Below are 14,107 nucleotides of genomic sequence, written 5' to 3'. Positions count from 1 at the left end.
ACTTCAATGGGAATACCGTATTGTGAACTGTCTCCACACCGGAATAATTGAGATCGTTCACAAACGACAATGATAACACGTTCCTGTTCGGTTCCAGACGCTAATCCATGTATGTGGGTTCCAGTTTGTTCCTGATTTAGCGGAACAATGATATTAAATCTAGCAGGTTACATTTACATTTCTGCCAACTCGAGGATATTGCTACTATCAATTTTCGGCGTGTCTTTGTCCCTGTTAGAAACTTTGATGGATACGTCCACCAAATAACGAGGGTTCAAGTTAAACCACATGACCTAAATCTACTTAAACTTGAGTGCTACGTAATGGTTAAATTTGTAACTAACAAGATGCAGAAAGGGAAAAATAATCAAGCAGAAATAGAAGTAACCACTACAGATTGCCTAAGTTGCTTGTGGGACAGTTCAAGGCAATTGTCAACTTGGGCAAACTCTACTAGCGTTTGATAAAAAATGTCTATTTTAACTAATTCATAAAAACAAGCTATCGAAGCAAAATGCAAAAGAGATCGTAATAAACCTATTACTGTCGTCGTTACAAACGCTTCAACATACAGGAATATAGAGGAAAACAGGCAAGCAGTAGCACTTTGTATGAAAACTATGAAAACCTGTTCAAAAATAATGAGTAACCAACGCAGTTGCTCATTATTTTTAAGCCACTTCTCTAATCCCAAGAAGTAACGTAGATATACATTTTAACTGAGCACCTTCTATGTTTAAATCTAATAAAATCCCTAATGGTCTAGTCTAAGTCTAGCCAAACTGACCAAATTTACCTGACTCAGACTTCTATAGCTACTAGCGCTGCCACTGCGCGCCTGGAAAAAATAACAAGTCAGCTGGAAGAAAGTGAGAGGAGAGAAGAATGAATTGGATGATGTGGTGAAGGTGAAGAAGATCACAAAAGTAGAAGACGCAGTCTGCACAGCCTGGCATACAAAAGGCACGATGGACGTTAAAATTTCTGTGCTAAAACTCCTGCCACAATTTCACGATTTACTCATTTTTGTTCTACTATATCTTCTCAATTATATTTATAGAAAGTTTAAGTTACGTGAGCTCTTTTATTTTGTCACTGGGCAGACAATGAAGGGAGAAAATATTAATGAAGCTTTATATTCTATAAGACACACTTCGTTTTAAATTTCTTTTATTGCAGACTGCATTGTAACAGTGGAAATAATTATTTTTTGAAGCATAATACTGCATTGTGTTCTTGTCAATTGTGATATTTTCTGTATTTCAAACATTTTATTTCAAGGCAACTAAATAATGAATATTAAAATAAAATGCCGGTCAGAAATATGATATGATTCAACTATGCAGATACATTAATTATGTATAAAATTAAATTCGAAAAGTTATAGCGTCTTACTTATATTTTCCATGAATATCATGTTCAAATGTAATTATCGAAGTTTGTATTAAATTACAGTTGTTATAATTTGCATTGAGTTGGTCCTTTAAAGTCAATGTTTCAATTACTGCTGATATTAAATTTTAACAAACGGAATATCTATCTAGATACAAACTACCAACACAAATACAAACTAAAATATAAATTGATGCTATTGTAATTAGTATTACTAAACCAACATGAATATAGATTGAAAATGGAAAAATCCGTTATCTAAGATATTTTATATGAAATCTCTTTTGGTAATATATGCGTTACCTCCAGACCGTTTTTGAAATCGATACAAAATATATGTAGAGATATGAAAGGATTTGGAAGGATTTTCCCTGTCTACAATTGAAATTGAGGATTTCATATTAACTTTGTCAACATTGATTTTTATGATAAAATGTAAAAGAGCTGTCAACTCTTTTTTTATTAACGAATTGTGTTGTAATTTACAATTTTATGCTTTGTGCAATACTACAAATAAATACTTTTTATATTAAGTAAAGATAAGGACAATTTACATAATTGATACAATAAGCCAAAATTGTTTGGCCCATTTGAAATAGAAACATCCCCGTGTTTTTTTACTTAACAATATAACACCAGAAGATAGACAATAATAAATATTATATAAAAATTGTTTTCTGTCACCTCATTGAGATCTATTATAATAATTTTATAATTAATAAATGAGAGAAACTAATAACATATTTTTCTCTCACAGATTTTTTATATTTCACCTATTAACTTTAAAATAAATGTACAACTATTTTTTTTATAAAAACACAGACAGAAAATAATATCTTTCAATAAATTATAATTAAAAATAAAAAAGTTACATATTATATACAGTGTGACTCATTTGAAAGCGGAATACTCTAATAAAATTTGTATTTTAACTTTTTTTTCAATTGTAAATCACGAAGATATGTACTCACAGACAAAATGTCATGTTTTTGGATCCAAAATCTACTGGGCAATTTGGCATAAAATGAAAGAAATCATATTAAATCATGTAGCAAATTTAACTACACCACTGGATTAGGCATCCTTTGAAATAAAGTATAAATTTCATAAAAAATTGTCTTATTTTTCAACAATATTGGAATATTATACTAATAATACTATACTAATTATACTATACTTATACTAACTAATAGTCTTAAAACATAAATTTTCATTGTAGAATTAATTACCCCAAATGAATTGAAAAAAATAACTTAGAACTTTCAAAAAATATATAATAAATGCATTGAATTGAACGGTGGATTGGTGGAATCAAATAAAACTTGGTTATTAGAAGTCTTAGTGTTAGAATAATATTATTACAATTGTATTACAATATTCTTGAAAACTAAGGTAATTTGTGCTAATTTTGACAGTTTTTCCATATTTATTAAAGGAAATAAATTCTTAAGAGGAATATAATTTGAACTTAGAGAATTATGAATATGTATAACTTTTTTGTGAAATTTGGCATACACCGGTTTTAGAGGGTGCTTAATCCAGTATTGTAATTAGATTTTCTATTATGATTTCTTCAATTTTCATATATGTTTTGATTTTGGAAATGTTTCAATTACCCATTTGTAATAATTTAAATTTATTATAATACATGGATTTAAAAAAAAATAAATTGTTGTAGTAAACAAGGTTAAAGACTAAAAAATATGGCCAAATAATTTAAAATTTCCAAAACATATGTAGACATATCACAGTATTTTCAAAGTTTAAACAGTCATTATTTAATAATAATGAAAAAGTTTCCTAGACTAAAATAAACGTTCTCATTTACTTAGATAAGCACTATTTTGTTGGACGAGAGGTTTTCGCATGGCGTCCGTCAAATTCAACAGTTTAATTAAACGAATCATTCTAGTTTTGAAATTCTGTTTCATTTGGACAGATTATCGGAAAGCGTTTCATAACATAAAATCTGATTTAAGCCTGAAAATGTTTGGCATTTTTACATTGTTGTACCAAACGGACAAACACATCAAAATTACGCCGCTCATTCAATCTATTAGATAAAATAAAACAGATAATTCAAATATTGGAAAAAAATACTGAAAAAGAACAAGAGTTAAATGCTAAAATGTCACGGTCGGTCTCGATAAAAATCGACGTTACACGTTTCATGTACTTAAATTTGAAATTTAAAATCTCGTGTTTACAATCTGTTAAGCTCAAAACCAATCAGTCGATCGAAAAATGGGGTTAACATAATTTTAACGTCGAGTTGTTGTTTTATACTATTACAAATTAATAGATTGGCTTGTGCAAACGGTGGCTCGAACCCATTTAAAATTAAATGTCCGGAGACTGAGTAAAAAATAATTCGTAAACAATTCGAAATTGAAGCGAATCCCTATTCCATTACTCCCGTGTACATTCGTTAAAAAACAATCGATGCTTTTAATTGACCTCTTGAAAAAAAAATGTCATGAATAAATTACGGGTACAGAAGTCACTGTTATTTGGGCACCCGTCTAACATTGGCATGGGAGGCTCAATCCACGCACTTTTTCACCAAGCAATTTCTGTGCCAGAGTTATTCCGGGGATGTTGAATAAGATAAAAATATATCCTCCTTAAAAAGGATAATCCAGGTAATATCGAGGGACGATCTGGAAAATTTACTTCATGGCGAACGATTCTCTTGCACGAACGGAACATTCAAATATAAAATAATGATAGTGCCCCAGTGTCAATTCGAAACCAAATAAAACCGAATGCATGTCTAGTTACGGAATCTCGCATCTTAAGTATTTTACAGTAACGCTGAAATATTCACGACAGCATAAAATTTATGTGGGAGAATAATAATCCGGCGTAATGGTGACTGTACGTCTTACAGTTTTATTTAAAATTCCTGCCCGTGTAATATTTCACGGGCAGGCGTGTTACAGTGAATTATTATTGAGTCGGGCCCGGAGTCCGGCCTCGAGCTGCAACGTTTTGTAATAAGATTGTCGGCTTTATTTATATTGTAATCGCGGAAAGTCAACAAACCACCCCGAAAACAAATTTGACGCGGATTTTTTGTCGGGTTTTTATTTTGGCTCGGGGCCAAAGAATTTGCGTAAATGGAAGACAAGAGATTTAAAAGAACAAAATTAATGCGTCAATCTAAATATATATATATATATATATATATATATATATATATATATAATAAAATCCGATGATACGATAAAAATGTGGGGTGCACAGAGGTCGGACATTTAAAAACTAACAGTTTCTCCGTTTCCAGTTTTGTAAAATAAAACTTCCCTCGACTTCGTTTATCCGACTGTTTACCCGCAACTTGCAGAAAATAAAATGCGAGAAAATTCCTCATTCTCTCGCATTCGCATATCGATGGACGCATCTATCAACTGCAAATGTGTTTCCAATAGTGTTGCCGTACTGCTAAATGAAACGGTGGGTTGTTCCCATATGACGCCTCTATAAGAAACAAACATATTGGCGGAAAAGATTTACGTGTATCAACTGGATATATAGAAAAATTCGATATTGACTATATATATATATATAGTCAATATCGAATTTTTCTTCGAGATTTGAGACGAATATAATATACATTATGTCAAAAATCAAGTATGAATCCATGAGTTTATAGGATAACATTTTGTACAATTTGATCTTTTAATACGTATTTTTGTAATTTAATGAAAAAAAAGTGACTCATTTGAAAGCGGGCCACTTTTTATTTATGGAGCTATTTTGACGATTTTTTTTAATGTAGTGGAGGGAAAGATGTATTTTGAAGCTAAGTGTAATCCAGTTTTTTTTTTAAATAGAAGACTACTAGATCAAATTCAGAATTTATATTAGCGCTATATAATCCGCTTAAGTCACTAGAATTGACGACTTCAAAAATAGATTTATACCAAGTTTGATGAAAAAATATTCAACATTAACGATTCTATGACTAAATTACTGTTAAGTTGTTTATTATGCCTTAAAAAGTTTTTTATTAGTAACTTATGTGATAACCAAAATTAATAAATATCGACCCCACAGTTATTAATAATATGGATGAACGTTATTCATAATAGTATTTTTTGCAATAATTAAAGTCACAGATGACACAAAATTGATAAATATTAAAAATAGTGTAATCATTTTACAATACCTTTTGCATGTAAAATGTTGTCCTTTATTTTGTACAATTTTATTAATTAATTGCAAGTTTTATAAAAAACATTAAAAAATACGTTTTTGAAAAAAAGATCAATCTACGTCACTAGATTAAGCACCCCCTGAAACGGGTATATACCAAATTTCATAAAAAAAGTTATGCATAATCATAATTCGCAGGAAAATGAAAAATTGTATTCTTCTTATGAATTTATTTCTTTAATCAAATAGATTATGGAGTAAACTAGTGACGGAAAATTGGAATATTATAGTACTTTATAATATAATAATACTGTACGTATACTAAAGTTAATACCATTTAAATTATGTTTGGTTTCACCAATCCACCGTTCAATTCAATACATTTATTATACCTTTTTTAAGTTCGTGGTTACTTTTCTCAATTGTTCTGAGGTAATTTCCATGATTCATTAATTCTACAACGAACTATGACAAATGCATTGAATTGAACGGTGGGTTAGTGCAAACAAATACAATTTGTATAAGTGTAGTATAATTAATATAATATATAATTTTCCGCATAATGCATAATTTTTTTATGAATATTGGTATATACCCTTTTCTACCGATGCTTAATCCTGTAGAGGAGTTATATTTGCTATAAAAATTTTGATAGTATGATTTCTTTAATTTTCATACTCTACAGGTTTTGGTTTTATTTCAAAAAACATGACATTTGCTATGAAAATTTTGATAGTATGATTTCTTAAATTTTCATACCCTATAAGTTTTGATTTTATCCAAAAAACATGACATTTTATCCACAAATAAATATATATGCTTCATAATTTAAAAAAAAATTGTAAAAATTGGACGAAAAATGCAAATAAAATAGATATTATTATTTTTTTATTTTCTAATTTTTTATACAGTTATAATTTTAATACATAATAAATCAGTGAAATTCACAGTCAACTTTCATAAATTTATAAAATGTAATTTAAATTGATGCTAACTACTGATAAAAAATTGTAAAAATAATTAAAAAAAATTTCAACCATTGGAATATTTAATTAAAATATTCACAATGACGTAGAGAATGAAACACAGATCCAGTGGTTCAATTTTAGAGTAATTAATAAAATTTGTTGTGTTAACTCATTTTTTCTTTCTATTTTGTTTTGTACAATTTTTGTGTGTTAAATTCGTATAATGTAGAAAACTATTCACTTTTCATTTTACTTTGGTGGTGTTTAAAGGATTCTTTCATTCATTTTATATTTTATCTTTTAATTACCTATATGAGTTTGACAGAGAGTAATTATTGGCTTAAAGAGGCAGAACATTCGTTTGTGGAAATTACTAATTGAATGAACCGGAGTCGAAGTACTGTCTGGAACTGCTGTGACCGACGTGCATTAAGTTTAGGAAGACGACAAGCAACAAACGAACGTCAAGATTGACTTCTTAGAATTTTAGCTCTACGCTATCACTTTGTGACCACTCAGTCACTCCGATTACGTGTTTATAGTACAAGATGATCTTCTTTCTTACCGTTTCTATTGCGTGCATCTTCTCAAATTGCAACATCGGCAAAGACTGCTATAGAAACGACAACTTTAGAATGTGAATTGTTTTCAGTGAGGCCTGTACTTTGAATAGTTGCCTATGATAGTAGATTAATATTTTTCGCAATAACAATTTTATTATAATTATAACCACGAGTTCAAGGAAATCATCCTCAGTACATACTTTCTAATCTAATTAAAGAATATTGTGAATATTCACATAATTTTGTAAAAAATAACTTCCATTAATTAATAAGTATTAAAGTTATAATAATAAACATTTTCCACATTGTTTATACAAGAATCCGTGTATATGGAGCAGATGAAACGAGGTTGGGGGCAATTAGATCCTTTAAACATCACTTTCGAGGATTCGGTCTGTGTGTTCGTGCAGAGAAGGCAAAAGCTTTGAACCTTGAGCACTGCATAAAGCAGGACTAATGTCGTTTAAATCTGTGCAAGCCGCTTACCGCCGTTTACCGCAAACTTTTGTTTACCGAACGCGATATTTCAGCAAACTTTTGATTCTACCTGCGGTATTCTAACCACTCCACGTTAGAAATATGCGGTTGCACATTTACATGGCTTGTTTGGACAATGACTTGTTTCGGCATTATAATTCGTACCTGGATTAAGACCGAACACACAAAATTGGGCCGTAGTGAAAATGCGCGCCGCAGAAATTTGGCTCGTGTCCCATGTTTCGAGTACGATACGTGATTTGTATCCCGGAGCGGCTGAATTCCAAACCGGAAATTAAGAATCGATTACGGCCTCGGTACATCATACAGCGCTCACTCGATTGTCTGTCGATACGAGTCAAGTTTCAAACTTAAGGGATTCATTTAATCGAACTGTTAAATAGGTGAACACGAGACTTAGGCCAAAACCGGCCCCGGGGACATGTCCTTTTCAGAACCAAATCCGTCTCGTGATTTAAAGTTTACTTATAAATATATAGTTTTAACGTTAACAATTACATTTAAAATATTGAACAGTTTATCTCAGAAATTCGTAAATGTGTTATTATTTAAATGCATGAAACACAGTTCAAAGCATAAATTAGTCGTGACGAGAATAAATGGAAGGAGAAGCAATTAAGAAAATTAAAGAATAGAACTAAGAATGTAGATTTTAAATGATTTAGATACTTTTAATTAACAATCGGTATGTTCATGAATAAAAATTAACCAAAGAGATTATTTAAGTTTAACATAAACATTTTATTTACTTTGTTTATAACGGGTCAAAAATTTTCGTCGTTATAAATTAAAATATATAAATGTAAAGTAAATTAAAATTTATGTTTAAGTAAGAGTTTTATTTAAATTTACAAAATCGTTTAGTATTTTATTTAAGGTCATTTAATTATTAATGTTATTAAGAATATATTGAAGTTATTAATTAATTAATACATTATACACAATATATGATATTTATTTAATTATAACAACTAGATATTGTATTTTTAAAATCTCATTATATTTGAAAAATAAAATAAAATAAATAAATGTGGATCGAATTAAAATCCACTTACGTATTTTACTTATGGTCGTTTATAAATGTTTTATTTTTATTATTGTCCATATTTTTTATTTTGGAAACGTTATTAAATTTAAAATATTTAATTGTGAATTGGATTGGTTAATTATTTTATTTGAGGTTATATATTTATATTTTTATATATTTAACATGTCATAGTTTAATAATAATAATCTAATGATTGTCAAGAAAGTTATTGCGTTTTCTATTATTTGGTTTCTTAGTGCTGAATATTCGGTCAAATACAGGTTTCAAGCACATCTATCTAAATGTATAAACTCATTTTTATTTGAAATTTTGCTATCTATTTAGAACTTTGAATAATGTATGGATGAACAATTTTCTTGTTTCACAAACTGCTCGAATCAACCCACCACATAACTATGAGTTTGGTCTAGGAAACACTAACAAACATACAGCACAGTGGTGGTTCCACAAATTCTGGGGTGGGGGCGAGACTATAAAAATGAATAGCACAGCAATCGGTCATCTGATGTAAACAACGACCAATTGGGGCTCTTAGTTGAAATCAATCCGCGTTCCACCCTTCGAGAGCTTGCTGCTTAATTAGACGTAATGTATACCACCATTTTCAATCATCTAAAACGGATTGGAAACTCCAAAAAGCTCAACAAATGGGTGCCGTACGAATTGAACAAAAATCACTAAAACCGCCGTTATGAAGTGTCGTATATTCTTTTACGCATCGGGAATGAGCTGTTTCTCGATTGGATTGTGACTGGTGATGAAAAGTGGATACTCTACTACAATCTGCGATGTTTCTCACAATGGTTGGACTGCAATTAGGCCCCCAAACATTTTCCAAAAACGAAGTTACGTCAAAAAATGGTGATTGTTTGGTGATCAGCTGCCGGTGTGATCCACTACATCTTCCTGAATTTTGATGAAACAATTATGGTGGTGAAATACTGTCAACAACTTGATGAAGTGCACCAGAAATTGAACTGTGTGTGCCCGGTATTAGTCAACAGAAAGGGACCAATTTTTCTTCATGACAATGCTCACCCACACCTTGCATAACTGACACTGTAAAAGTTACACGAATTAGGGTACAAATATCTGCCTCATCTACTTGTCTCAACCAAACCTTTCGCCAACTGATTATTACTTTTTTAAAAAATCAAAATTTTGTCAAAACGCCTTGAATGACTTCGCTTCCAGAATCCAAGAGTTATATTTTACTGGTACAATTCAGCTCGTTTCTCGTTAGCAAAAATGTCTTATCTCAAATGGTTCTTATTTCGATTTTATTTTTAATGCTGTAAAACGCAATAACTTTCTTGACAACCTAATATTAATTTAGTTATACGTTAAAATATATTTATATAATTAGAACATTTCTATATAGATTTTGAAAATCATGTTAAACTTGAAAATTACAAATAAATAAATATGTACTGAATTAAACAATGTTCATTGTACACATTCATAAATAATTTAACAACTTAATATGCGAATAAAATTTTAATATTTTTGACCAAAAATATATTATATATTTTGAACGTTGTATTCATCATTCATCATCAAGTTATTATATTAATACAATTTTAAATGAGAAGTGAAATATCTGGTTTTATTTAAAACATTAAATTATACATTAATTGTAATGCTTGTTTTTGCCTCTAAAACTGCAAATATTTTTTTTCATTAAAATTTCATTTTACATTTTATTTACAAAGTTAAATTATATTTACACAACTGTGCATATGCATGTCTACAAATCTGTTTTATACAGTTTTGTAAATATATGGAATTAATCCGTCTCTTCTCTAGTATTTGTAGACCAACCCGTTATTTAATAATTTTGGTAAACAGAACAGATTAATGATAAAATATTTTCGATTTTAGCCTGTTAAGCACTCCACGCGATTCTAAAATGGACATTAACTATAACACGCCAGCATTACGTAATTTTCATTTTACCAAAAACCTGTCGTAAATTATCGTAAATTGTGACACATTTAGCACATAGATCACAGCTTTTATAGTTGCGTGTGTATAAATTACATTATCAAATAAACAGCGTCGGATTCGATAACATCGTTTCGCCATTTCAATCCGCCTTTTCACATATTAATTCGTCGTGTTTTCGTTAGACACGTGGGCGAATTCCTAGTTAGCACAAAAAAACGTAAAATCAACAGAAATATTTGTTTGTAGTAATACGTAGAAAATGACAAACGCCTTCTTGAGAAATTCCTGTTCTTAAAATGAAACAAAATCTGAAAATTTTACAACAACAATAAAATTAAGGACAGCGATACGAGAAATATGTTTCACTCGATGGAATAAAATGGTGGTTATTGCAGTAATATTTCCGATTTATTTTACCTTGCTCCTGTTCCTCGGCACGAACTCCTCCCTCGACGGTTTCCTCCTTTTGTCTTTTAATATCATGCGGGCCGCTGCGAAAGCCATCTTTCCTTGTTTTCGTCTTCTGTTTCGATTTATTGACTGTGCATCAATTTGTACTGTTTATTGCTTGATTAATTGACACTACATTAGATTTATGTGCCGGAATCGCTGTATATACTTTTAACAATTATCTAGAAAAAAATAATAAGGATTCGATGGTTCACAAGTATTTTTCAAGATATTTTCGAAAATGGTGGTAATAATGGGATCATATTGTGTTGCGCATCCGCCATAATTTTAAATGGTTTCGCCATATTTGGGATTTGACAATTGGATATCTATCAATATACTAGAAATCTAAAAATATATACTTAAGTAACTTTTCATGTTTCAAAATCAAAAAAATCCAAGAAAAAACTGAAAAGAAAATATATTTATAGTATGGTCTCGCATTCACCAAAATTTAATAAATAAACTGGCGGCAAAAAGTAAACCATAGTGAACTTTTGCTACCTATGCTTTTGAAAATTTTCTTGTTTAATATACAACGTTCTTATTTGGCAAACGTTTCAAGACGTTTCAAATAAAAAAATTCAAAACAATTCCTTATTATTGGTAAATGATTTAAATATTTTAGTTGTTTTTCTTATTTTCTCGAGTTGTACGGTAAACAATTATACCCTTACATTATATAAGTGAAGTTGAGGGCAGCTGGTATGATTCAGGGTGGTATGTACCAAGTCGATATTGTGATAGCGATGGGAACATCACAGAGTGTGATAAGTGAAATTATACTTTAATACTATTCTGATTCCACGTCGCCACTAGTAGAAAAGTATCTTTTATAACCATTCGAAATGACTTTACAAAGTCAGTTTTGTGTGTAGAAGACCGCTTAGTTCAGGAGTATGGTCGACGCGAGAGAGGCAACATTGGGTGGTCGAAAGGAACGCCGGCTGTATTAGGATGAATCCAGAGTTAGAACGTGGAGGCCAAAAAAATTTCCAATGTATTGCGGATTTGTCAAAGAAGTTCACACTTTTAGAAGAGGCTCGATAATGGTTTAGGGTAGCATCGCTCTAGGTGGTCAGACGCCAGAAGAGACATCATCACAAACATTGTCAACCCTATTTCTGAAGAGGTAGGAGCGGAATTCCAATTTTTAGACGACAACGTACACATGTAGGATGTTGTTCAAAAGATGTTAGATATTCAGTTATGGGATGTCTTACTTCAACTCTGTGACAATATTTCTCAAAATACGATTGATAACTTATTACGAAGCATGCTAGAGGTGACCCTACAAGATATTGAACCAATTTTGAGAATCTTTTATTTTGCAATTAAATTTACTTTATTTTTTTGTTACACTTTTAAAAAGCACTGCATTGTTAAATTTTATTTTAATTGTGTAAAACATGAGAATACACATTTGCCAATTTCCTCTTTTTAATCGAACTGAAGTATCTTCTATTTTTGCCAGCAGTATTTCAAAGTTGTCAATTTGTAATTTAATTTTACAATTTACAAGGGACAAGTAAAAAAAAATATTAATTTACAAAGTAGTACTTAAATTAATGAAAAACTCTCACTGCTAAGTAATTTTTAATATTTTATAAACAGAAAATGTTTATATTGGCATTCACCAAAATTTGAAATATATTTTAAAGATTTTGTAATGTAATTTTACATTCCGTTATCAAAATAGGCCTCTAACATATTTTTAATTTTACGAAAAAAGAAAATAATGAATAAAATAATCTTTTGAGTCATTAGTAAAATAAATAAAATAAAAGCTTTTAAAACATATAACTCCAAATAAAAAAGTTTCTAAATTCATAATATTTTTTAATTTATAAATAAAGTAGAGGAATTCAAGAAAGACAATTAAATCATATATTTTTATAAATGACATACCATTCTAAATAGTAATATAAAAGTGAAATATATGTTATTTTAATAAATGTCCTTGACAAAATTTTGAAAATTTAGTCTGTTAAATGTGAAACGAGAATGTGAAAGGAATTAAGTTATTAAAATACATATTGAAAAATATCAAAATACTAAATTCATCTGTTTTTCATTTAAAAAAAAAAATATATAATCTTTATGGAGGAAAATAATTTATAAAAACAGAAATTAAAAATCATAAAAACTATTCGAATCAGAAAATGTTAATAGTTTAAGTATTATATTATTGAAATTTTTAAATAATAATGTAATGCTACTTTATGGAAAATACTTTTTTTTTTTTAAATTAACTGTAAAATAAAATGATGATAGGAAAAGAAATAAGTTTTAATGTTAATTCAGATTTCGTATCTTCCAATGAAAAATACATAATATTTAAAAGATATAAACAGAAAATTTTAAATTAAATTTAGTTATAGAAAATTAAAATAACATTATAAGATAAAAGAAAATGATTAGTAAAATAAATAAAAAACAGTTTTTGAAATACAGAACTCCAAATACAAAAACTTTCTAAATTCATAATATTTTTTATTTTAAAAATGTATAGCAACTCAAAAAACAAGCAAAAAATTATATGCAATTAAAACAATGTTTTACTCTATAAATAAACATATATCGAGGGATAAAAGACAGTACCTCGTGAACCTCAAAGTTATTAAAATTGAGATTATTCTCGCAAGATGTGAATTATAAAAATCAAACGTATATCACATCCTTAATAAGGGTGTATTAAACATGTACATGTAAATGGTTTAAACAAAAATAGCTAGAATTAAATTTTTGGATAATGATAAATTTAATTGCTCTCCTGTAAAATTCACAAGTTACAAGGTCTTGTCGTTCAGTTCTCGATGTATTTATAAATGTCTTACCATCCTAAAACAGTATAAAGAAATCTAAAAATGAATAATATATTTCATTTTTAGATTTTATTTTAATGAATTTCCTTGTCATTGAAAATTTACTCTGTTACATGTAAAAATATTACATCATTTATTAGATAATGTGACAAAAATGCTTTTTTTGCTGAATTTATTTCCACAAATCGAGAATTTGAAAGGTATTAAGTTATTAAAATACATATTGAAAAATACTCATAATCTGCTTTTCATATAAAA

The 14,107-nt window shown here is 29.1% G+C and overlaps 1 protein-coding gene across 4 annotated transcripts in view; it reads right to left on the bottom strand.

Annotated features, from left to right (window-relative positions):
* The window catches only part of LOC109608862 (calmodulin-beta), a 91,501-nt gene that overhangs the window by 29,221 nt on the left and 48,173 nt on the right, over nt 1–14,107 (bottom strand). The window contains exons 2-3 of one of the 4 annotated variants that reach the window (XM_049962122.1): nt 10,992–11,206; nt 797–838 (exon numbers count right to left, since the gene is read on the bottom strand). The exons of 2 other annotated variants lie outside the window; for them this stretch is intronic. In XM_049962122.1, coding sequence (XP_049818079.1) covers nt 797–838; nt 10,992–11,078 — 129 coding nt within the window. In that variant the 5' untranslated portion in view covers nt 11,079–11,206. The remainder of the gene's footprint in view (nt 1–796; nt 839–10,991; nt 11,207–14,107) is intronic. One more of the 4 variants, XM_049962124.1, reaches the window with a different exon arrangement.

This window comes from Aethina tumida, chromosome 1, assembly GCF_024364675.1.
Source record: "Aethina tumida isolate Nest 87 chromosome 1, icAetTumi1.1, whole genome shotgun sequence".
Lineage (NCBI taxonomy): Eukaryota > Metazoa > Arthropoda > Insecta > Coleoptera > Nitidulidae > Aethina > Aethina tumida.
This window is presented reverse-complemented; position numbering and strand designations above follow the sequence as displayed.